This window comes from Eschscholzia californica, unplaced genomic scaffold, assembly GCF_041429995.1.
Source record: "Eschscholzia californica isolate CP2 unplaced genomic scaffold, dmEscCali1.0.p SCAF_6, whole genome shotgun sequence".
Lineage (NCBI taxonomy): Eukaryota > Viridiplantae > Streptophyta > Magnoliopsida > Ranunculales > Papaveraceae > Eschscholzia > Eschscholzia californica.
The window spans coordinates 23,266,248-23,291,736 of NW_028238483.1; the positions used below are offsets into that span (position 1 = coordinate 23,266,248).

The 25,489-nt window shown below is 34.9% G+C and overlaps 3 protein-coding genes across 4 annotated transcripts; 2 read left to right on the plus strand and 1 right to left on the minus strand.

Moving 5' to 3' along the window:
* The first annotated feature begins 3,430 nt into the window (after positions 1–3,430).
* Positions 3,431–3,763, plus strand: LOC147532622 (cyclin-dependent protein kinase inhibitor SMR6-like). The gene has a single exon (XM_086649977.1). The coding sequence runs from the start codon at positions 3,431–3,433 to the stop codon at positions 3,761–3,763; it is 333 nt and encodes a 110-aa protein (XP_086506103.1).
* A 5,869-nt stretch (positions 3,764–9,632) lies between these two features.
* Positions 9,633–14,914, minus strand: LOC147532623 (histone deacetylase 6-like). The gene is made up of 6 exons (XM_086647818.1): positions 13,738–14,914; positions 12,011–12,451; positions 11,753–11,895; positions 10,623–10,713; positions 10,400–10,530; positions 9,633–10,133 (listed from the first exon to the last, which is right to left on the minus strand). Exons 1-6 carry the CDS (start codon positions 14,275–14,277, stop codon positions 9,977–9,979), a joined length of 1,503 nt encoding a protein of 500 aa, XP_086503944.1. The 5' UTR covers positions 14,278–14,914; the 3' UTR covers positions 9,633–9,976.
* Positions 14,915–22,565: 7,651 nt separating this feature from the next.
* LOC147532624 (transcription factor MYB35-like) lies at positions 22,566–24,358 on the plus strand. Of its 2 annotated transcripts, XM_086650900.1 has the most exons (4): positions 22,590–22,967; positions 23,048–23,177; positions 23,285–24,020; positions 24,117–24,358. In XM_086650900.1, exons 1-4 carry the CDS (start codon positions 22,835–22,837, stop codon positions 24,120–24,122), a joined length of 1,005 nt encoding a protein of 334 aa, XP_086507026.1. In that variant the 5' UTR covers positions 22,590–22,834; the 3' UTR covers positions 24,123–24,358. The 2 variants fall into 2 exon arrangements, with proteins under 2 accessions (XP_086507025.1, XP_086507026.1); XM_086650899.1 differs by having other exon boundaries at positions 22,566–22,967; positions 23,285–24,358.
* The last annotated feature ends 1,131 nt before the right edge of the window (positions 24,359–25,489 follow it).

The window sequence follows — 25,489 nt, forward strand, 5'->3', positions numbered from 1 at the left end:
ATCATGAATAGATAACAAAGAGTCTGAGAGTTGTTTGATTTCTCTCAAATAATCTGCTATAGAGGTATTTCCTTTCTTTAAAGTATGCAGCTTTCTTCTAAGTTGATCCTTCTTGGATTCAAGTGCTTCATTATTTGTTAGATTAAGATAATCCCATATATCTTTAGCTGATTTCAGACCATATATATCCAAATACACTGATTTTGATAAGACACTTTTGAGAAATGACTTTACAAAACTTTCTTTTGATCTCCAACATTGAAAATCTGGGTTTACTTGCTCTACATTATGAATGTACTGAAATTGGGGAGGTTCTTCTATAGAGCCAGTGACAAACCCTAATAGCTCATAGGTTCCAAGTAGAGTTTCAACTTGGTCTTTCCACATTAAATAATTGTTGTCATCTAGTTTCTCAGTTATAAAACTAAAGACAGAAGAAATGGGAGGAAGATTACCTTGAAGCTGAGTTGCCATGATCAAGAAAGGATGAAGAAATGATGAAGAACCAATAGATTGTTGGTGATGAGTGCGGAAAAACAGTAAGTGATTCTTGATCACTGAGTTTACTTGATTTTGGCTTTGATTTTACTTGATTTTACTTGATTGTGATCTTGATTTTACTTGATTTTGATCATGATTTTGTTTCATGTTGAATTTTGCGAGATGTTGAATGATTGCTATTGAGTTGGAGAGAAGAAAACTTAGCTTTGGATCTTTAACCTAACTGATACCATGTAAGAAATTCTCCAACTCTATTTTAATTCAATCTTGATTGTAATAGTAGTACAATGTTCTTAATGAAAAACTATTATTACACAACTTATATACTAAGTAGAGAGAGAGTAGAGACAGTCTGTTATTATAACAGAAAAGAGAAGATTAGTTGTTAGATTAACTAACTAACTAATCTGTTTTATTATTTCAGGGACACTGTGGGTGCCTATAAGAGAAGAGTTGCTGAGTTGCTGGCTTTGAAATGGACTCCTTGTATTCACTTTGACTTGGGTCTTTGACCATACAAAGAGAAACATCAGAACCCTAAATTTGTAACTCTTCTTCTTCTTCTTCTTAACCCTAGTTCTAACAGATGGTGTGATGGAGAGAAAACTGCCACCTTTTTCATTTTCTGTGGGTTGGTGGTGCATGGTGAGTTTTAAATTCTATCTCTTTACCAAAAGAACAAGAATTGTAAGTCCTATCTTTCTCTAGAGGTTATGTCAATTTTTTATGTTTTTAGTATGTGAAAATGGGCTGAGAAAAGGTTTACAATTTGCTGGCCCTAAATCCCTAACAATTCCAAATGTTGTTTCTTATATTCTAAGGAATAATTTTGAATAAACACCATTAAAATATGGGATATATAGTTGAATTTAATGTATATAAATAATAGTAATGCCACACGAACGGCCAAACATTAGAAAAGTAGAGCACTGCACTACAGATAGGTCATGTAATAGTAAGGCGTACATATTAGAGTGATTATTGACGAATCCAATGCACTACACACTAAAATCAGAATAAATTTGGCGATGAACAATTAGTTTCCCGTACTAAATGAGCTAGAGGGCATTATCTACTTAACAATAAAGTAGAAGTTATGTTGTTAGTTGTAGTTTAGTCGTTAAATGTTTAGATGTTTATACAAAAAAATAAATAAAGTACAAGCTATGTAGGAAATGTGTAAGGCACCACCCTTTCTATCAACTCTACATTTCATCACTCTTTGGATAAACTCGTACACTTGGACCAACTTTCTTGGTTAAGATCACAGTAGATGGCAAAGCGAAACCCTCTAACAACAACTGCTCGCCAATCATGAACCAAAAAGAAAAGGAAATGGGATAGAGAGAAATCGAGTGAGAGAGAGATAGAGGGAGAGATGGAGTGAGATAAATCGAGTGAACAGATCGAGTGAGCGAGTGGGAGAGATGGATCATAAATGAGAGCATCTCCAATGCAACACTCAAACTCTAAATCTTAGGGGGCCACATAGGAATTTTTTAGAGTTTTTTTTTTTAAATTCATCTCCAATGCAAAACTCAACACCAATCTCTAAAGTGATGTGTCTAGATTTATTTTAGAGATCCTTAAGAGGACACTCTAATTTAGAGTGTCCTCTCGAGATTATCTAAGAGCCACATAAGCAAATCTATAAGTTTCAAATCAAAATATAGGTTTTTAGAGTTTTTCTTGAGTGTTGCATTGGAGAAGGTTTTGCAATAGAGTGTCTCTAAATGGCCAAATAGGAAAGAAGCCATTTAGAGATCCATTTTCCACACTTGACATATAGGATTTTTAGAGTTTTTCTTGAGTCTTGCATTGGAGATGCTCTGAGTTAGATAGACAGAAACTAACTGACATCAAAAGGTTTTTAGCAGTAGGAGTAGTGGATGGGAAGTGCTCAAAAAACACTTCCATAAAGCTAAAAGAAAGTTAGAAGAATGTAGGCCCATTAAAAATGTTGATGATGAAGTTGTTATGGAACTAAAGGTGCCCTCTACGGTAAACTTCTTACTGAATCCATTTGGAAAGGAGGCCCATTTAGCAGTAACAGTGGGCCAGTGGGCAGCTAGGGCACTTCCAAGCTTCAATTTTGTTGAATGACTCTATCTTTTATTGGGCCTAATGATCATATATATCTAGGCCCATCCAGCCACCATGTATCTAGGCGTATGACGTCACCTTTTATAACGGGAGAATTTATTATGTTTGTCGTCAATGAATTGTTCTACAGAAGTACAGAACTGAGAAACGTCAGGACGAAGGAGTAAATACCGATAAAGGGTAGGGTTAGATAGGAAGAATTTCAAATGAAAAATTGGAGGGAAACGTAGCCGTTATTAAATGCCGTACACCAAATTTTGGCGCCAAAATCAAAGTCGACTTCTTTTTCGCTTACCCGCGGTCAGCTATTTTCCCGGGCAGCTTCCCCTCTCCTTTTTTGTACTCCGTAATTATGACCTCAGTGTACTGAAAAGGATGTCTTCCCTAAATAAATATCGTTAGATCATCCTCGATATCTATACATGACGCGTACAAAATCACATCCAACGGTTGATAAGATAGATACATCATAATCCATTTTCTCATAGTTCCCTTAGGTCACGGGCTTCCTCGGTTTTCTCTCTCCTTCAGCCAATATATTCTCTCTCTCTCTCTCACTAGTTTCTCTCTCTAAACCAATTTATAGCACTACACAAGTCTTTCCTCAAACCCCCATTTACTCATTTAAAGCTCTCACTCTCTCTCTCTCTCTCTCTCTTAAAGAGTAACAGAGAAAGAAGCTCAGACCCTTTTTCTTCTTTCTCCTGATTTCCCTTCAAATTAATAAAGCTTCCTTTACCCAAATCCTTTCATCTCTCCCTCTCTCTTTTTTTCTTTTTTCTTTCTCCCAATTGGGTTTTGATTTGAACTTCTGAGTGATTTCAAAATGGGGATTTCACAAAAAGTTCAAGTAGATGGAGGACTAGAATCAGAAGGGAAGAAATGGGTAAGTATTGGAATTCCAGTAAAAGCTCCATTAAAGAAGATTAGAACAAAAAGGATTGGAAAGAAAATGGATAATGATCATCAAGAAGAAGAAGAAGAATGTCCAAGAACACCAACAAACAAAGAAGCTAGAATACCAGAGAAATTACCATGCCCACCAGCTCCAAGAAAGCGTAGACCTTCTTCAAGATGTAATTTTAATGGTGTTAGGAAGTTTTTTACTCACCCTGATTTAGATTCTGTATTTATTTGCCAGATTGATAGAGCTAGTTAGATCATTAGGTTAAAAAAAAAAAGGCCCATCTTATTTCTTACTTGTGTTTCAGCTCTGTTCTTGATTTCTTTCTAACAGAAGAGAGTATTTAATGTACAGTTCAATAACTATATGAAGTATTAACTACTACATTTTAATGAGTTGAGTTCTTGATCTGTTTCTTATCTATCTTTTCTTTTTTGATCTTTGCCAAGTGAGAGTTAACCTAGTTCAACCATCAATGAGTTTGTTGTGGAGTTAATTGGATTTTTCTTTAATAGTAACATTAGTTATTATGAAATCATGTCTCTCCACTCGAGAGTTAATCCGAGTGCCTGGAACATGGTCCGAAACACGGTCAATCATGTTGGTTCCCATTGTACGATTCGAACTTTCACTTTCTCTGGTTTCCTTATTAAAACCGAGTTTCTATTCGTAGTTGAATTGGAATGGAGTTGTCACTTTATATATTTTGTCAAGTGAAAACATAGTCTCGGTTGTATGCGGACCAGAATAACAACGTTATTGTCTAACAGTAAATATTTATTCAAACAAAAACAAAGATGGACGTAAAGTGGGTTAAGTCAAGGCAATAGTAAATTATTTTTCCTTGAAACGATTACACCCCCACAACAGTACTAGTTGTACCATGACTGCCTCCTAAGATCCAAAGACTTTCTTTTAAAGTTGTGATGGAACTTCACACTCCACAGTGGTGAAAACGGCGAACCCTCATAAGCAATATGAACTTTTTCACTTCTCCTGATTGGACCAGTTTGATGCCTAAAAATAACTCCAGACTTGAATTCGAGATAACTTTTGATTTCAATTTTATCTTCTAAGTACATTAGGATGCTCTAGACCAAGATCTATATTCAATAGAATGTTCCTTATTTGAGACTTGGGTTCTAGATAAACTAGAATACTCCTGACTTGATATTCTAGACAAACTAGAATCTTCCTCACGTTCCCATAGAGGTGTTATTTTAGACACACTAAAATTCTCATTACTTTCACCATAGAGTCAATATTCTAGACAGACTAGAAAATAGATATCTTAATGTTAAATGGAATGGACAATCAAAATTATTTTTGGAGTCTAATTAGGGTCTTATTGATAGGAATTGAATAGAGACATGATTTAAGGACATGATTGGTTTTTTCTGTTTGAAAAGTGTGACTTTTTGAAAAGTGTGACTTTTCACTTAATCTAGGTTGACTGCGATATGGACCGTTGGATTTGGCTTAAAAACGTGGAGAGAATGTCATCTCTTGGATTTGCCCCTAATCCACTCGAAAAAATGAAGAAAAGCGACCAGATTAAGGTCTCAGGTTATCCCACCTCTGCCTGAGGCGGGATGCTTCGGGGATGTCCGATGGGCGCAATTGGGACCTTATAAAAAACCGCCAGAAATGCGCTTGAACGGACATCACGAGTAGTCTGATCAAGTGCGTCATACGCACGCCATCCGTCTGATATCGATCTTCAGCGCGTTATAGTTTGCCCCCTAAAGTAATTGTTCCATATGTCCATTTAGTCCCCAACTTAACGGATCTCAATTAATTGTAACTATTTTCGTTCAAACTTGAATATTTCATTCATATGGAATCGGATTTAAGCAATTCTTGGCTCTAAACTTAAGCGCTCGAAGAGACAAACACATTGAACGCTTCTTGTTTTTTAGTTTGACAAACCCAACCGGCTCCGATTCTAACACTTTCCATTTTAACAGTTTGTGGGCACCTAAAACCCCATTTGGATTTTCTTCCCAGCATATAGCCCACTGGATGTAATTATATCCAAGGATACCACAATCCCATCTCTCTCACTCTCTCTCTCTCCTAACTCTTCTTTTGTGTCCTATATATTGTGTTAAATTTGTGCAGTGTTGAGTACAGGGTACAAATGAATCTTTTTCTTATGCATCCACCAAAAGTCCCTCATTCACATGTGACTTTAAAGCCTCAGGTGCTACAACTTGTACTTCACAATTGATTGACTCCCAGTCCCACACTTACTCTAACCTCTGTCTCTCTCAAGTCTCTACTTTAGAATGGCATTGGAATAGGAAGACTATCTTGTTTTACTTCGACCAATAAATAATGTGGGGTTAGAACTTAGAAGAAAAAAGATGAAGCTTTTCTTTTGGCCCACGTCTTGATTTAAGTTATTGCAAGTTGCTAATGATCTTTTTAAATTAGGTTAGGGTTCAAAACAAAATTGTAGTAAGGGCTAGGGGTGTACTCGAGTCGAGCCGAGCCGAGTAGTAAGATGTTCAAGCTCGGTTCGTGTATTTGACTGTCGAGCTCGAGCTCGAGTTCGAGTTCGGGCTCGTTCGAGTAATTGTCCACTTGTTCAAGCTCGGTTCGTATAAGATTGAAAGAGCTCGAGCTCGAACTCGAGCTCGCATTGTTTTAAGCTCGTTTATCAAAATACTTCAAATTAAAATTTTCTAAATCATCAAAATACTTCAATGATCATTTGTCACATACAATAATAATGATTAATGATTCATATTCTGATAATTTTTTAATGGTTGATATTTCATGTACAAGTTTCAATACTAATATGTAATTATGTACTATACTATTATAAGAGTATGTTAAACGAGCTGTTCACGAGTAGCTCGTGATACACTAAAGAATGTTCAAGCTCGGCTCGTTTATGTAAACGAGCTTGATTTTGAGCTCGTGTTAAGCTCGGGCTCGTTAATATTCGAGTCGAGCACGAGCAATAGTCGAGCCGAGCTCGAGCAACTCGTTAAAAGCTCGGCTCGTGTACACCCCTAGTAAGGGCAACTCCAACCTCAGTTTAGAAAGTCCAACCTCAGTTGGCTAAGGTTGAAAATTCCAACCTCAGTCAGTTGGGGCTGAGCCCCAACCGACCTCTTCAACCGACCCAGGGTTTAGAGTCGCCTGGAGGTCCCCAACATGACCATTGGAGACCCCAACGGTCATGTTGGGTATCATCTTTAGCCGTTGGGTTTTCTCCAACCGCTAGATCATTTCCATTTTTTTTAAATGTACTTACATTTAATCTTTTCTTTTTTGACTTTAGTTAGTTTTAAATCTTTCACTCTAACAAAAACTTAGACACTAATAATTAAAAGGGTTATTTCGCAAGTGGCCCCCAACTTTGTGACCAGCTTCCTGCCTAGCCCCCTAGATTAGCAAAAATACCCATACGGCCCCTTTTTTGAGTTTCCGTTATAACACCGTTAACCAGTCAACATTTCTCTCTCCTCCATCTCATAACCTCTCTCTGCCACCTCATCTTCTAGAAATGTTGTCGGTCTCAGAATAATTTTTCAACTTTGGGAAAAAAATATTATTTCGAAAATAGTTCAAACACGTGTTTCGTACATACACAAGATTATATACGCTTCTCGCACAACGACAAAAAGTCTACACACGCGTTTCCCACATGTACAAATTTTCGGCCTCAAGAGAGGCTGGGGTTGGAACTGAAATTTTTTGATGAAAAAAATATTTTTTCCGACTTAAAACGAACTGGGATTGGAGTTGCTCTAGTACATGTATCACCTTTTTAAACGATAACAATTTTATTTGTAGAATGGAGGAAGAAAGAATATTCTTTGATACATTATTATGTCACTTAAAGCGGCAATTGGTAAAAGATGATGACATGATAACTTAGCCTAATTATCTTTTTAAACTACTTTTTACGTCTATAAACTAACATTTTGTGGGATTGCTGCAGAGATTTTATACTAACATTAATCAAATATAAATAAATTTTCCATCGTACTCGATAATTTTTTTATTTAGGACTTAGAAACATGCATGGTAGACTTATTTTCTTATCTTAAAGTATGGGTAGGCACGAGCTCAATCGGGTAAGTTGTCGTACTCATTTCTACATTAGGGCTCCCGTGCGGGCTTAAGCTTGCTGAGAAGTTTTTTAACCTGGATCCAGTCCAATAGCCTGAAATGTTTGCAAGCCACGGCTACTTTTGTAGGGGCTAAAAGACCGAAAAACCTAATTTTAGGTCAACGTTAATAAATGGTGGATTAACCTATTATATATCCAACTGATATCATAGTGTGGTTAGTACACTAGCACGACCTGTGTGACCTTGTCTAGTAGCCCCATGAGTGCTATGGACTCGGCCCTCGGGAGTTTTGAACCAGGTTTCGAGCCGACAGACATCCTTCTCAACCTAAAGTTCAAAAAGAAGATTACCTCGAAGAAAACAACATCACTTGTGGCAGTGGAAGAATTGTTTTTCATTGTGGGAGGGTTATGAATCGTAGGGACCATGAAGAAGAAAAGGAATAGATGGGGAAGAACAGAGGAAGATTCTCTAATGGCTGGCTGTGTAGTGTGTACTGTGACCAAATGCATCAGCCATCAAAATCACTTCAATCATGTACTATTCTGTCATTTCTTCGAATCAGAATATGTCCTTCAAACTAATTTTCACCTTAAGATTTTGATCCAATTGAAGGTATCAACTAAAAGCTAATGGGACCTTAAATATTTTTTACTTGTTACTTGATTTTATCTGTGGACGATTCTTCTCACATGTTTTCTCAATTGTGGCGTTTCTTTTTTGAAAAAATTATGTTAGGTGACATGGTGGGCATTAGGCCTATGACGTGTAAGCCTAGCTAACTCTACACTGGATAATGAAATTTGGGTCCTTAATCTTGTACCATATTAGAATTTCTAGACATCCCACTCGACTTTGAAGCAAACTTGTGGGATTAATTCTAAACCAGACTGATTTCAAGCTCGCATTTCAGATTTTTTTCTTCTCCTTACCGAAAAATACTTCATCAAACATGTATTGAAGTGTTAGGTATGTTTATATACATCTTTGGAGATGGAATCCTTTCCAGAAATTGATTTGGTGTAGTTGTTTGACCTTTCTTTAATTTTTTTGGAACTTCCTTCATCTACAGTGGTTTGGAACAAAGATGTATCTCTTGCATCTACAGTTTGAGAACACAATGCGCTGGTGCACAAATTAGGTTTAGTTAAGCCATTTTGGTGATAATGTTTAGGAATTTGAATTTTGGGAGATCTAAGATTTCATTTGCTTTCAGATTTTTAGAGAGAAAAAACTAAAAGTGAGTGAAAAAAAAACCTTTAAATTTGGTCTTACACCAACTTTGAGTACAGTGCCTTCAAGTTGCCATACTTGGTCAAATGGAATTCACCAAACCAAAGGCTAAAAATTGCATTCTTTAATAATAAAAGGGTTGCCTTTAAAGATTCCCATTTCTCCATTAGATTCTAGAAGAGGAAGGAACTTTTTAAGAGAAAATTGATTTCTACAGCATTCTGTGTTCAGTTAGGAATTAAGATGGGAAAATTTGAAGAAGTTAATGACTGCCAAAACATAGTAGCAGAAGAAACACTCAGAAGAAAAACTCAGAAGAAAAAGAAACCCTAGAATTCGAAGAGAGAGAGAGAGAGGAATCCAATGTGAATATGTGAGTAGACATCAACACATGGCTTTCAAACGAATCCTAAGAAGCAGAAGTAGATCATGATGATTCATAAAAGGTATCAGAGTTTATTACTACTACTACTACTACTTTATATATATCCAGCTTTCATCCTCATTTTTATCCTCTTTTCTCTATTCCCCCCCTTATAATCCGCTTTTTTACTTTTCTCTGCCCTAACTGCCCATTCTGACATTACTCTCTACCCGACCTGCCCGCTCTCCTCTTTCTTTTTGGCGGGAATTTGAAATAAATTGAGAACGCGTTTCGCGCCAAAAAGTAAGAAGCGGGTTACACCTAGGGCTCTCCCTCCACATTTCCCGAGAGTCGAAGGACCAAATTGCCCCTACCCATTTTTTTTGAGCAAACATGGAAGGTATAAAGACTTATTATAACACTCCACTTACACCCTCTGTTTTGTCACAGAAAAGAAACCTCATATTACCTGTGTTGTCTTTTACAATAACAATAGTTTTCTGAACAAATCGACAATTATGAGTACTACATTACTCTGTATAATTCTTCAGTTGCCCAAGCTAAGAAAAGGGTGAAAATAGGGATAATATCTGTAATCTGCTAGCTAATTGAAAAGAAAACATAGGGCCTACCTCCTTCAACACCCCACACATGAAAAGTATGACATATAATGATCGGATCATAGAACAATCTCTCCGAATGCGAATGTTAATATCTGTATGTAATTTGGTTATGAGATCTGATCAGAGGATTATGTTTGATCATTCATATAGTTTACCTGCTTCATATTTGATATGTATGATTTTCATCCTTTAAACGAGACGGAGTATCTTGTTTTGGCCAAGGAGTTGGAGGATCTTCTATTTGGAAAGGAGATGGAGGATCTTGTATTTGAAAAGGAGATGGAGGATCTTCATCCATGGCTTCTTCTTTTATGTCCCTGGATTCAAATTGAAATAAGAAGAACGAGAGATGTTAGGCCAGAATAATGTGATCCGACTGATTTTGAGCAAGGCAGTTATCATTGGTTGTTTTTATCGAACAGTTAAAACTAGAATCGGGTATATGTGACATGGGCCAGTGGTTATACAGAAGAATGGATTTTCTGCCGCTGCTTTAGATGGATATCAATAAAACTATGATTTTCTCCCACACAAGGTTCTTTTTGGAATAAGATATGACATGATGAATATAAAACAGTATTACCTTGGGACAACTGATTGACCTTCATTGCTAGAATCGTTAATTTGAGGCTTCTGTTCTTCCTCAGATTCAGACCCGTATGTATCGCCATTCCAAATGCGACACTTAGGCCTTTCATCCATACGCTCCTCATCCTACACATCCAAATCATTCCAACAAAATGACTTGAATACACCATCACATAACAACAAAAATAAAAGTGGAAAGAGTAATTCGACTATTTTACCTCTTCTGGAACTTCTGTATCGGGTGGCCTTGCCTGAAATTGTACACTTGGAGCATGTTCTATCATTGAAAGTTGCTCTAGCAGAAAGTTCCTACAGCAAAGTACACAATCAGAAATAACTCTTAGATTGCTGGAACCATTTCTAACCACCAAAAAATGGAAATGAAATCCATGATATATAGGCCATTTTTCCATCTGACCAATATAATTCAACATGTCCTATATCAACCACTAATACTTCATCAGGGGCACTACTTATAGGGATATTAATATGATGCTTAACTTCAAATGTTAATAACAAAAGCAAGTGTAGATTACAATTATAGCTACCAAGCGTTAATACACATACGCCATGTCTCCTTTTCGAAAATTAGTTACAGTAAACATATAATTTTTTATTTAAATGCTATTTATAAGGTAAAGCTAAGTTTAGCAATACTAAAACAACTGTATGTTCCATGCCAGAGTTTATCTATGAAAACCAAAGCCTTACCAAACCAAGTTTCCCATAACAAAAATCAGGAGACAAAAGGCTTCACACCTATATCAACAGCCAAAGAAATGCTAACCACTTGAAAGACTTAATATCTGACGATAGTTATAACTCCCTAGGTGCAGCTCAAATATCCTATATGCAGTGGAAAACTAACTAATGCTATACCCATAACCACCAAAATCATTTCTTCTAAAGGATTTGATAAGACAACCTTAATTGAGTTACAACTTAGAAGTCAATAAAGTACATAACGCCTGATTGAGTGCTGAAATTGTACTAATAAAACGTCTATTAGTGTTGCACATATAGAACATCAAGTTGATCCAATGGCCTCTCTTTCATGTACATTTGCCCCCCAAAATTCGAAAAAAAGAGGATGAGATAAAACAGCCACTGGGTTACATGCCTGCATAATGGGATTGGTGCCACTAACACCGTTTTTTTTAACTAACCATGCTAAACTTAACTTTCAGAGAATTCTTGTTAAAACATATCAACAGATTGAATTTCCTATTTGACAAAAAATGTCATTGCTAACTCAGCTAAGGCTAGCTGGAATCTTTACTTTTTGATTTCGTCCAATTTTTCTAGATATCGCTCTAGAGAAAGCTTACAAAAGTCACGTAACATTTACCTTATCTTCTCCAAATCTCTTGGATTGTTTTGATTCTCCATGTTGCTTGGGTCAACATGAAGAGTGTAGTCTGGACCAAAGTACTCGTAATATTCGTTGTAAGGAAGTTTATTCTCAGGCTCCACTCCAACCGCAACTGCAGTCTGCACATTAAAACACAAAAAATGTTGAAACTAAGTTAGAATGTTAATTAACCAAATACAATTTTAAGAGAAGAAGAATGTAAATAAAAAAAGAACAATGGCCAAAAAGAGAGACCTCATAGCACCAACAACGGGCAACATTTCTGATGGTGTATCCTCCCCCTCCCAAGACCATTAAAGGTACATTAAAAGACCTGATAAATCTTAAGCAATCTGCATGACCCTTAACAGACAAATTGAAGCACCCCAATCTATCTCCTGATAAAGAATCTGCTCCACATTGGAGAACAACCGCCTCTGGCTGATAAACCTCCATAACTTTCTGAATGATGGGTCGAAATAAACCTTTAAAACTCTCATCATCAATTCCATCATTGAGAGGTACATTAAGGGCATAATGCTTTCCAGGCCCTACACCAATGTCCTTAATATGCCCCGTCCCTGGAAAGTAGTCCCCAAATTTATGGAATGATACAGTCATGACTCTGTCAGTGGTGAAAAATGCCTCCTCAACTCCATCTCCATGGTGAACATCGATATCAACATACAAAACCCGCTGCCAGATAGTAGTATCACACAAAACAAAATCATCAGATACTTTATTAAAATCGAGCGTAATAAGAGAATAAAGATTAAGGGTATTCTAAATTAACACAATTACATCTGTTTAGGTGGAGAAAAAGTTGAGTCTTTAAAGTGACAGACCCAAAAGAGAGCAACGAAAAAGTTACATTTTAATTCACATATAAAATGACTTCATCGGTTATTTACGTTAACAAATTATCAGACTAATCACTGTAACACATGGACCTAAAACCTTCCCAATTCAGAAAATCTCTTCAAATAAAATGGTGCCCTCACATATGTAGTACCTTACCATGAAGTGGTAAACGATGGTAAATCGATCATTTTTTATACATCGCATTGGACAACTCCATCGTTTATAGTCGAAAAGAAGAGTCATAAGAGGTCTTTCAAAGCAGGGGAGGTCTGTGTACTCCATACGAAGTCTTGTTCTACTGTCCTATGTGAAATTTAAGCATATAGATTTCCTGAATTTCCTCCAGTCACATGCCATGGTCTTGTTACCCAGGCAAAACAAGGTCGAAAAAGTCGCATGTGTTTCATATAGACTTACATAATATCTAACTTTTTATCCACTATATGAACTTAATGCCATTGAGTTCCACTCCCATACTTCTATCTATATAAGGCAAGGAGGGAGATTCTGAAATTTCTTTCAACTTTCTTTGTAATGCATATCGAACAATATATCTCGTAAGAAGCTTCTAATGATAGACAAGGCCACCTACGCATAAAATTACTAACATATCATCTAAGAAATTAAATTTATTGTACTCCTTCCAACAAGATTTCAACAAGTATTTCTAGCATACAGCCACAGGTAATGAAATAGCAAGTTACCCAGACAATAAAATTGCCTAACTATACGCCAATCAACCAATAGAAAAAGAAAGAAAGAAACAATAGTAGCAAAACTAGAGTTAACCCCCTAATGAAATTACTATTACTAGAATTCTTTAACAACTCAACCCCCAAAACTGAATGAATCGAAACTTTGACAGTCAGACATCGAAGATTAGACCCATATCGATCAAAGAGCGATGCGACCCATATAATCAAGCATAAAATCTACACTAACTGAAGAAGTACTTTTAACAACTTTTAGCTTAAATAATGTATAACGACCAAGCCTTAGCAATTATCAACATTAATCAAGATTTTAACTACTAGTATATAGATTGAAACAGAAATAATAATACTAATAAAATCAAACCCATGATTAGAATTAATGATATTTATGAGAAATCAGAATCTTACCTTATGAACTCTAAGCAACTCAAGAATCCCTAAAACAATATCATTGACATAACAAAATCCAGAAGCTTCACACTTCTTAGCATGATGTAAACCACCAGCCCAATTCAAAGCAATATCAGCATCACCTCGATTCAACTTAACAGCGGCACCAATAGATCCACCAGCAGAAGCTTGACAAAAATCAAATAATCCATCAAAAACAGGACAATCTTCACCAACATTGAATCGTTTAAGGTGACGAGAATGAGTATGATCATGAAGGGTTTCAGGTGAGACTGAAGACAAGAACTCAACATAGTCGTCGGAGTGAAATCTACGGATATCTTCAGGAGCAGCAGGGTGAGGAACGTTAATCTCCATTAATCGATGAAGATTGTAGTGAACGATTAGGTTATGAGCCATACGAATACGATGGGGTTTCATCGGATGACCTTGACCGTAATAATAATCTCCGATTGAGGGTTCATAGAAATAGGTCACTCGTCGTTTCTTTCCGTCTGGTCCTGATGGGAGAGCAATCCCTGAAATATCCTCCTCCATTATCACTTTCTCTCTCTACAGTTGAAGCTTCGAAGTGAAGAAGTAAAAAAAATTTGAGAGCGAAAGAGGGGTGATGAGTGATTTAAGAACCGGATTGCTATATTTCTAATTTCCACAACAAGAATATTTAGGTATGTTTTATAGCCCCCCCTTCCCTCTTTTTAAAGGGCCTTTAAAAGCACCCTTGTTTTTCTATAAGCACCTCTCTCTAAAAAAAACACTCGTTCACATATGAACAAAATTTGACGCCGACTCAAAAAATTTGACTCCACCAAACGGCCTTCCTTCGGGCTTCGATCCTTTCGTAAAACTTCTTTCTCTCGCTCTCTAATTTCTCGCACGAATTGCACGTTCTATGGCAGCATCAACTTCTTCGACTCTAAATCGAACTTTTTTTTATGCTTTAATGAAATAGGCCTAAAATCCGACAACATGAAAGAGGCTTAAAGTCTGATGAATTATTATATTATTTACTATATTGTCTAAATTATATCGGATAAATCTTGATGGCAAACTGCTTCCACAAAGACTCGATCGCACAATCTCATGGGCTTAAGATGGGTGTCCTGTCGCTTTGCACCAAATAGTGGCGGACACTTTTTTGTTTATGCTTTTATGAAGTTTATATTGATGTTTTGATGTATGTATTAGTTTTATGCCTTTATATTGATGTTTTGATGTATGTATTAGTTTTATGCCTTTATATTGATGTTTTGATGTATGTATTAGTTTTATGCATGTTGTTGTACACTTGAATAGGTTATTTGGGTTAATCATATGTTACTTTAGTTTTGATTATTAAATTTTTCATTTGGTTAAACCACACCAAAATTCGAATGCACTTTGGACATTGTCTCACTGATTTTAGGTGCAGTAAATTAAGTGAGAGTTTTGGAGTGAGTTTGGGAGCATCATGTCGAGATTGTTATATGATTTCGACATAAAGTCACCGAATTGAACTTTAATAACTAAGCGAGATTATTGGAGTTCAATTTGGTGTGCTCTCCTGTCAAATTTTATTAAGAAATTCGACACGAGTCAACTGATTTGAACTAGAGTAAACTTACGGTTACTTTTTTTTTAGTTCACTTTGGCGACTTCATGTTGAATTTGTTCGATGAATTCGATATAAAATCACTAATTGAACTCATGTTACTAAGTGAGGTTATTGGAATTTAATTCGGTAGTTTTTGTTGGAATATATTTCAATATTTTAAGATCTTCAATATAATATTGTTCTTATATTGAGGTATTAAGAAATATAAAATATTACAAACTAGTAAAATATTAGAACTACTAAATATATTAAAAGCTAGTAAATATATTATAAAATTAGAAACTAATAGTATTGTAACTCTACAAATAGAGTCTTATGTTTCTTTTGTAAACCATCAAGAAATAAAATAATTTCTTTGATCAACTTTAACTGTTTTCTGTCAATTTAAATAAGCATTTTCGACACGAGTCCCCAGTAACATGAACATGTATCAGTATGTCCTTAGCGTTAACATTAGTTTCTTTTTTTGTATAATGTGTCACGAGTTTCTGAAACTTGAACTTTTATCCACAAAAAGGATTTAGACTTTGCCTTTCGAGTCCAACCTAAACAATCTTTGCACTTTGTTGTTCTAATTTATTTATTTATTTGGAGACATACTGAATTATGAAATTTTGGTCTATGGTCTTCTGTATGCTAATTTTGTACTTCAAATTCAAGGTTAATGTAACTAATCAAGATATTTGTGAGGGGATTATGGTAATTAGCTTTCTACCGACATTAGATATCAAAAAAGGAAAAAAAAGGTTACTTTGGGACATATCCAAGTCAAAACTTTTAAATTATATCTTGACTATCTATGTTTTCATAATAAAGCATGGAGTAATCATTCATGTGACCATGAAAGAAATAAGTTTCAATTTAAGCATCATTAGAGCTTTATTTAAGGTTTAAAGAACACATATGGATATGTATTGATTCACATCTAGCTTGAATTTTCTTTCTCTCTGTCGAAGACACCTCTAGTCATGAAGTTTTTGAATTATATTGAATGGAGCAAAGGATTGTTAAAACCCCACACACATAGTTTGTGTCAAGTTTAAGCCAAAGTGATAAAATTAATGATGAGGATTACACTCCAAATTGGGACTTGAAGAGATGCAATTAGTGAAATTTCCTTTCTAAGGAAGGCTATACAAATAAAAAAATAAAAAAAAAAAAAAAAAATTAGCTAAACTTGTTATAGGTGAAGGAAAAAAAAAATACATCTTTAAAGATGAAGCTTTACGTTTAATTATAACTTTTCATTTCTTGTGTAGAAAAAGAATTTACCTTAAATTCGAAGCTCTACCCTAAACACGTGTATGTGTTATCATATTATCAAAGTAAAGTATACATGCTATTTGATATTATAAAAAGAATTTTTGGGTTTATAGCTCAAAAAACGGACCCTAATAAGACATTTAGTCCTCTCTAATCCTATAAAGGGTTTCAAAACCAAAAAAATAATACAAATGGATATCTAGTCCATTTGGTGTCATCTAGAGAGAAAACACAAATCCCTAGAATACCAAATAATTTATAATACCTAAACTAACCTTCCATATATATAAGATCTAATTTAAGCTCAAAACAACCAATATTCGTTTCTCTTTTTTATCTCCCTGTTTCTCTCTCCAATTACCGGCTCTAAAGGAAAAAAGAAATCGTTATCTTCCTTAAATTTGTAACCGAAACCTTCTCGTCCTATCTTTCTCTCTCTCTACATCTTCATCTTCTGAAACTATCCTCCATTAAAACAGATAACTTTGTAACCGAAACCTTCTCGTCCTATCTTTCTCTCTCTCTACATCTTCATCTTCTGAAACTTTTCTCCATTAAAACAGAAAATTGAGTTTCTAAGTTCAGGTACATCTCAAATCAAATTTTTATGTTTTCTGATTATGTTTCGATTGAAAATCTTCCATTAACTTTTTCATTATCATTAGAGCTATTCAAAATCATCATCTTAATTGTTAATCAGGTAAACAATTTTCTTATTTGATGATTCTGTTTCAGATCAAGAAAGTTATTATTGTCTTTTTCTCTCTAAAGTTTGTATTAATGATCACGATCTTGATGAGATTAATACTTCATTTCTAAATCTTACAAATCGAGTTTACTTATTGTTTGCAATCAATCGTCATATCAGTTATCAATAGATTTGGAGTTTATGCAAAGTATGATATTCAAATTTCTTCAGATCTGATTTTTTTCCGTACAGATTGATGAAACGTGATACCCATAACAGAATTAACATTATATATACTTTAGAATAAATCACCATAATGTAACGTAAATTATATAAACTTTTCCCTACGATGTTTATCAAATTGAGAACATGATATATGTTCTGGTTCTGCAAATTTTTCACGAATAACATTAACATTATATTATTTTGTGTAAATCATACGTAATTTATGGAACATTATGTATGAGTTAATATCAAAACAGTTCTCGTTTATTATTAGAACATCTTTCATTTACATATGTAAATTCTGTGTACTTTTCTGTAAAGTACATGTAATTTATTCAAATGTTCATATAATTTACTGCAAATAATATACTTGTATATATAATTTATTTGAATTAATCTATCTCACTTTGTTGTTATCACAGATGGAGTTCCAGGCAGAATCATCAAATCAAAATAAGGAAATCAAACTGAAATCAGATGGTTGGGATAAGATATTTACAGAACCAGGACAGTTATTTCCTGGGAGTGCAAAAGCTTTTCGATATGCTCCTAGGCGATATAGCATCAACACCGGTCATGATTTCAAATTCATAAAGAACGATTCTAAGCGTGTTATTGTTGTGTGTCCTGTTGAAGATTGCAAATGGATAGTGCATGGATGGGCATCATTGAAATGCGATTCTATGTTCATATTGAAAGACATGGAAATGAAACATGATTTCATTATTTGTGATAAATGTCTCATTATTTTTCACAAAGTTTGCATAATTTATTGTAAATTATACTTAATACCGTATTTACAGTTTAGGTATATAACGTTTAAAATTATACATTATCATTAGTATATTATAATTTGTTGTACATCATTAAATCCCATTGTAAAACATACTTATTGTATATCAGTATACAATATAAGTTCCTTCATATAAATGACCACTATCAGAAATTACAAGGTTTGATCAATTAAAAACTTTTAAATTTTTGCTGTTATCATTGGTTATTTATCAAAAATTACCGAATACAGTAGTTTAAGTTATACCAGACAGAAATTAACATAATTTATCAAACAGGTCTCTAAAAATTGATTTATGACGAAGCTTTGAACATCAGAAACTATGTCACAACAGAAAAAATCATAAAAATCAACCCAAAATCTCACCATAACGTTGAAACAAACTGCTTTATGATGAAAAATAACCATGCAAACTCGGTTTTATATAGATTTTCACCTGAAAGTGATGATGGTTCGAAACCCAAACGAATCGAGAAACCTTTTCGTTTAATGGCGATGATACCTCTTCAACTGAATCGGAATCTTGAAAGATTAAGAAAGTTGAAGAATAAAGCCGGTTTCTTACCTTCTGGAAGATGGCGATTCAATTTTCTCGTTAGGATTTTGGAGCGTTTCAATTTGGGAAAGTTGTGATTTTTGCCTAAACAGTACAACTGATGAGAGAGAAAGTCGATTAAGAGATTTTGTTGTAAACGGAAATAATCCAAAAATCACGCTTCATTTAACCGTTACCAAGATTCGCTCGGCCCCACATTTAGAAATCCCGTGTAAATAGAGTTGGGACATAACTGGAAATAAAATAGAGATGGTAAGGGTTTTTTGACCAAAGCGTAAAAGGACTAAAAATCCATGTTTTGGGAAGATTGAACCCTAAATCCATGAAAAAAAAATTTCACTCTCTCTAGAAACTCCGGCGAAGGGGTTTCCCTTCGCCGGAGTTCCGGTCTGTTCTTCAACAGACCAGATCGGTACAGACCAGAACAGACCGGAACTCCGGCGAAGGGAAACCCCTTCGCCGGAGTTTCTAAAGAGAGAGAGAGAGATAGTGAATTTTTTTTTTTTTTTTTTTCATGGTCGCCGGCCGGAAAATTTTCCGGCCGGCGACCTAATCGGAGAAGAAGACAAAGAGGTGAGGTGGAGAGAGAGTGAGGTGAGGTGGAGTGTTTTTCTTATCTCCCCTTAAAATTTATTTCCTCGGAAAATTTCTAAAATTCTACCTATTCTCTTTAAAATTTCACACCCCGGAAACTAGTTAGCTTTCCCCAAAGCGCTGGCCTAAACAAACTTGGCACTTCATCAATTTTGACATTTCGTAGTCTACAGTACATTATGTAAGTATATCACAAATATTCCAAACTTTATCATTTAACCTCGAAAATATTAAAAGCACAAATGTATATAATAAAAGAACAAAAGTAAATATATTAATTCAGAGATACTTATTCTAAGTAGTTCAATGCTAAAAATAAAGGATACTCACTAACTCTCTGAAGAACAATGAAGTTCACTTTAATTGGCTAGTAAGTTTCTCTAATACTGAGATGAAGTTACGATTATTACTGTTTCCGACGAAAAAAAATAACTCTTCCTAGAACAATGCCTTAATTGTTGTTTAGCAATCCCACATTGGTGGGAGACAGGAGTGTGGTGCTCCTCTTAAGAGGTTACGCACCCTTCTCTAGTGAGGCCTTTTAAAACCGTGAGGTCCAGGTGTGCCAATGCGGACAGTATCACTATCAGCGCGGAAGGCTGGTCCGCGCCATCCTATAACATTAATCATTATCTTGGTGATTTGAATTTTCCTAATTTTTAGGGTTTGTTGATAACTTGGAAAGAGGGAATATAGGTGGACCATTATGAATCATTCTTCCTCCTCTAGTAAGACACCTTCCCTTTGAAACTTCAATGAGGATAAGCCGATTTCTTTGAAAAAGATCCAAACAAATCAAACATTTGCTTTCACCACCCCCACATATTAAGCCCCGACAGAAATATAAAATTCTGATTTCTCTATCTTCTATATTTTACCAACTAAAAAAAAGTTCATTCCTTCAACAAAAAAAAAAAAAAAACTAAAAAAAAGTTCATTCCAGCCTTTAGCTTTCAGAGAGGGATTTGTCAATATTCTTTCTTTTGCCGACAACTATTCTCATCACTTATTTATTTATTATATAGGCTGCTGCCAAGATTAATTCATTAATAATTCCATTTTCTTATAAGAATATTTTTGTTTAATTCCAAGTATGCTCATGAAAGCTATTTTATTGTTTTTTAACTCTCACTAAATGAAATTTTAGAATTAGCTAGATGAGTTAATTATGATGGAAAATTGGTTTTCTAGGTATTAAAGAGGATTAACAAGTGACGAAAAAAAATCAATTATTCAACTTCACAATCACTAAAAATGATAATTATGACGGTTCTAAGCCGTGGGTAATTAGGTTTTTTGTGGTTGTTAATAAAACTGATAGGGGGACTACCCCAGACACTCCCTCTAATAGGACTAGGGATATTTTAGTATTTTTACAATGCTTTCAGACTTTAAAGGGACTAAAATACTCTTGTCGTATTAGTCACCTGAGGCATGTCTAGGAGTAGACTTGGGAAGTCCCCCAATCAATTTTGGGCTATCAATAGAGTCCACACCACAATCAGACCGGCTAATGCTACCCAGCGTGATTCGCAAAAAAACATATCAATTTTACAAGTACAACGATCTATTCTCAGTGTACCACCAGTTAAACTAATTGGACACCCAAATTCCTTGCTTGACCCATGCATATCTGCCTCTAAAGTAGGGATGGTAGACTGCCCGGCCCGGCGATTCCCACGGTGACACTAGTAGTTAGTCCCTAGTTGGTGAGAGATCGATGTTTAACGGAGACCCATGAAATGAAATTATGAAAAGCTGTCAAGAAAAAATGGTCTCAAAGTTGTCACTTAAAGTTGAAAAGTACTAAAGAATTAAAAGTTGGTATGATTTGAATTACTTTTTGTAGGTCCTAATCTTCTACATAGTTTCTATTTTTTCTCATTCTACATAGTTTCTAAGTAATGTCATAAATTTAATGTAGACTGTCTGATAAATTATACATGAATTATTCCATACTAAAGTAATTAGTTAGTTCTCATATTAAATATTGCATGTGGTGTGCTTATATTCTCGGAATATTTTTACATTTTTTCTAGTTAAGATAAAACATCGTTTACTATATGACTAATCATTTATTATATGTAATTGGTAAGGATACAATTTTCTTTTGTCTACAAAATGACTTAGTCCAAAACTTTGGGATCGTATCAACCTTTTCTATAAGTTTGATTAAGCGTAGAAACTATTGGAGTAAGATCTCAAAAATTTGTTAGAAACAAACATTGTGCTCATTGCGCAATATGTCTGTAAATTATATATGGAGTGCTAAGATGTTCAAACTACGTGCAAATATTGCTTAATTTATGGAGCTCTAAGATTTCGGGAGGAAACTCTCCAATGCTCATAAGTTCCACCCCCCTCCCTCTCTCTCTCTCTCTCTCTCTCCCTCTCTCTCTCCCTCTCTCTCTCTCTCTCTTGATTAGACAAAGGGATCTCCTTCACCTCTCTCCCCTAGCTACACAAACTAACGTTTCCAGACGAGGGTCTTTCGCCTAGAAACAATAGACAAAGGACCTTTTTCATCTAGAAACCACAGACAGAGGACCCCTCTGTCTAAGATATCCAGACGAGAGGATTCCTCGGGTTTTTAAACAAAAAAAAACCTTCATCTGGTCGTGGGAGAGAGATGAAGAGAGAAATGGTAGTGGCAGGTTAACGATGGTGGTGGTTGAAGGAGATGAGAAGATCTTTTTTTCCTTATCACTGAAAATAACAGTCTGCCAACTACCCTTGCGGCCTTGCCAGCATGCATGGAGAGAAGAGGTGGTGGGGTGGGGTTGTGAATATTCACTATTTGTTCACCCAAAATCTTGAGTATCCCCAAGTCAAAATGTTTTCCCCAAAACACCTAACATAAGAAACAAGCACCTTTGTGGATCAAAATCACTAATTAAATGTCCAAAAAGAGCATTTTTCTTCTTTTGTTCCTCTCCTTTTTTTCTTGGGTTGTTTCTCTTTCTTTTTGTTCAGTCATAAGGTACTCAATTTGAAATCCTTGTTAAAGCATAATATCCACAAAGACCCTACAAATTATACACTTCATGACTTGTGTCTTGTCCTCTCTATCTATCTCTTTATAACAACACGTTTATTGAGCTGTTTTCTTTCTAAAGATGGTGATATCTTAAACATCAATTCATTTCAATACAAAAGCAGTACCAAGATTAGCGTAAGAACCACTCGATTTCTTCACCTTCTTATTGCTCTTCTTTCTCTCTAGAATGCAACCTCATCATAACTTGAATTCTAAGCATGAATTAAGTTAAATATGTCTCTTCTATAGTTACCCTTTTTATATTATAAGACACTATTTTCATATTTAAAGCCATTAATAAGCTATATAAGTTCTCTCAATTCAATTTCACTCAATAAATCAAAATGGGTCCAAATTCTTTTACTTCCAAACCAAAATTAAGAAAAGGTTTATGGTCACCTGAAGAAGATGAAAAACTGTTCAACCATATCTCTGCATTTGGTGTTGGTTGCTGGAGTTCAGTTGCTAAACAAGCTGGTACCAATCTCATCTTTCTCTCTCTACACTTCTCTCTCTCTCTCTCTCTTTTATAAATTATGTTCAATCAATATTTGTAGGACTACAAAGATGTGGAAAGAGTTGTAGATTAAGATGGTTGAATTACTTAAGACCAGATCTTAAGAGAGGATTATTTTCAAAACAAGAAGAAGATATGATTATCAATCTTCATGAAATCTTGGGTAACAGGTATATATTGATAAATGATTACTCGAATTCTTCTTCGATTACCCAAAAAGAAAAACTTGAAATGGGTATTAAAGATTTCAACTTTTTATTTTGTTCTGTGGTTTCAGATGGGCTCAAATTGCAGCACAATTACCAGGAAGAACAGATAATGAGATTAAAAACTTTTGGAATTCAAGTCTGAAAAAGAAACTCAAATATCAAGGAATTGATCCAAAGACTCATAAGCCATTAATGATCAAAGATATCATTAGTACTGGAAAACTGGATGAGAAAAATGCAGGTAGTAATGAAGAACATGAAAATGTCTTACTACAAGAATCTCAACATTCATCAATATTCGTATGCAATAATTCGACTTACTTCGATGCTGAAATCGACGAATTTGTTCCAAAAAGACAGTTTACAATGAAACCCGAGTTCGACCCGTTTCCTATATGTGAATTTCAATCTAGGTTTGATCATCCAAAACATCTAGAAGTTCAATGTGACCAAAATTTGAGAGTTTTAGACCATACCCATTTTGAGGAGATGAACCAACAAGATTTTCATGAGTTCAATTCTATGCCAAATTTAACTTCTTGGTATAATGAAGATGTTAAAAGTACAAACTTATTTTCCGACAACTCAAGTTCGAAATTAAGTACATTATCATCAAATTCGATAAAGAACACCTCTAGTTCTAGTATAAATTTTCAATGCGAATACGGTACAAACACTAATATGATGGAAAGTGAAGTTTTTTCTTGGAATCTTGATGAGATGAAGTTAGAACCATCAGAGTTTGAGTTCAATGGGATAAAGTCCGAAGAAGAACTGAATGAAAATTCATGGGAGGAAGATGAGGTAAATAGACAAACTATAAATAATCTTAATAGCTTCATCTTGACAACAACTCTATCAGAAGATCTAATCGATTCGAGTTTCAATTTCTTTGAGCAGATTTAAATTGTCAGAAATATGGAGGGTTCCTGCTACGATTTCTTTTTTTTCTTCTTCCTTTTTTTTTGTGGAACATATATAGAGATGATTACGGTCATAGCCTACCATACAAGAGTTTTTTCTTAACCTTTTCCTAAAAAAATTATGCGTGCGAGATTGCTAGGGAAGGACAATCTTTGTAATAATTTTGATGTTCTTATTTTTGTTTATGTGAATTGAATAAATTAGAAACTGCCAACAAATTAGTCGTGTTAGAATATTTCATAATTATAGTATTATTTAAAGATCTTGCTGCCGGTATATGTTAAGTTATATATTCTCGCTACTTATTATTCTTCTAAAACGTTTTAAATCTTGGTTACATGTGTCAACATCAAACAATATATATTGTCTCTTGAAATATACTAGACAAAGTTATAGCTTTGTTCGGATTAAATGTTTCTTCTCAATAACATTTTTTTATACATTAAGTAGCACGGTGAACACCAGAAAGCTACGAATTTATGAATTAACCATATTACTAGTTGAAAGCTATTGGTTCTATTTTTACTCATGTAAAGATGTCCAACACAAGATAAATCTACTATTTTAATCGGTCAGAGATAAAATAATCACTTTGACCTAATTATATATATAGCTAAAAAAATAAGTGGCTTTAGACGACTTGTTCCGCATGACACGGTTGTCACTATCAAGCCCAAGACAGAGGCTGACAACCCTAAAAAAACCTAATTGTAACAAGCTATAACAATAGCACACATAATTCACATGTAGATAAACCGAAGACTGGTATATCAAAATAACATTCTCGCTGTTACGGAAATCATTTTATGCGAAAGAGATCACACTTGATAAGTTTTAACCTCGTCACTCACTAGATATGCTATCAGTGACAAAAAAAAAAATATCTACCCTTCAATTTTTAATAAGTTGCAACCGTCGCCAGTAAGTAAATTTTTTAGAATTGGATAATCTTGGGTTTGACGAAATCGACGTCTGGTTTATTTTCTATAGAGCATAAACGCACATGACTAAACAACTGATTTCCGCCTTTAGCCCAAACAGGGGAAGTATATATCAGTTTAGAAGAGCAGAAGTTGGAAGAATCCGTACCAGTAGTTAGCCGATGAGAAGCGAAAGACACCACGATTACATGCCGAACTTCGCTCAGTTGATGAGCCATTTTTGCATTCCACATGCAGCACAAGCTTCCAAATATCTTGCATTCCACATGCAGCACAAGCTTCCAAATATCAATCTACTACCGTAAGCGTAAAACTGATCAGCTCCACCAGCATTATAGGCAAGACTTCTAATCGAGGAATAAGAGTAAGTCCAAATATGTAACTGTGTAAATGAACAAAAATGTATTA

Bases quoted from the DNA above. Each gene is read 5' to 3' on its own strand.
- LOC147532622 (XM_086649977.1), top strand. From the start codon at position 3,431: ATGGGGATTTCACAAAAAGTTCAAGTAGATGGAGGACTAGAATCAGAA.
- LOC147532623 (XM_086647818.1), bottom strand. From the start codon at position 14,277: ATGGAGGAGGATATTTCAGGGATTGCTCTCCCATCAGGACCAGACGGA. The intron at 11,896-12,010 runs GTCTCTCTTTTT...TTTAATGTGCAG, and splicing joins CCCGTTGTTGGTGCTATGAG to ACTGCAGTTGCGGTTGGAGT. The intron at 10,714-11,752 runs GTAAATGTTACG...ACTTTGCTGTAG, and splicing joins AGAGATTTGGAGAAGATAAG to GAACTTTCTGCTAGAGCAAC.
- LOC147532624 (XM_086650899.1), top strand. From the start codon at position 22,835: ATGGGTCCAAATTCTTTTACTTCCAAACCAAAATTAAGAAAAGGTTTA. The intron at 22,968-23,047 runs GTACCAATCTCA...CAATATTTGTAG, and splicing joins TTCAGTTGCTAAACAAGCTG to GACTACAAAGATGTGGAAAG. The intron at 23,178-23,284 runs GTATATATTGAT...CTGTGGTTTCAG, and splicing joins CATGAAATCTTGGGTAACAG to ATGGGCTCAAATTGCAGCAC.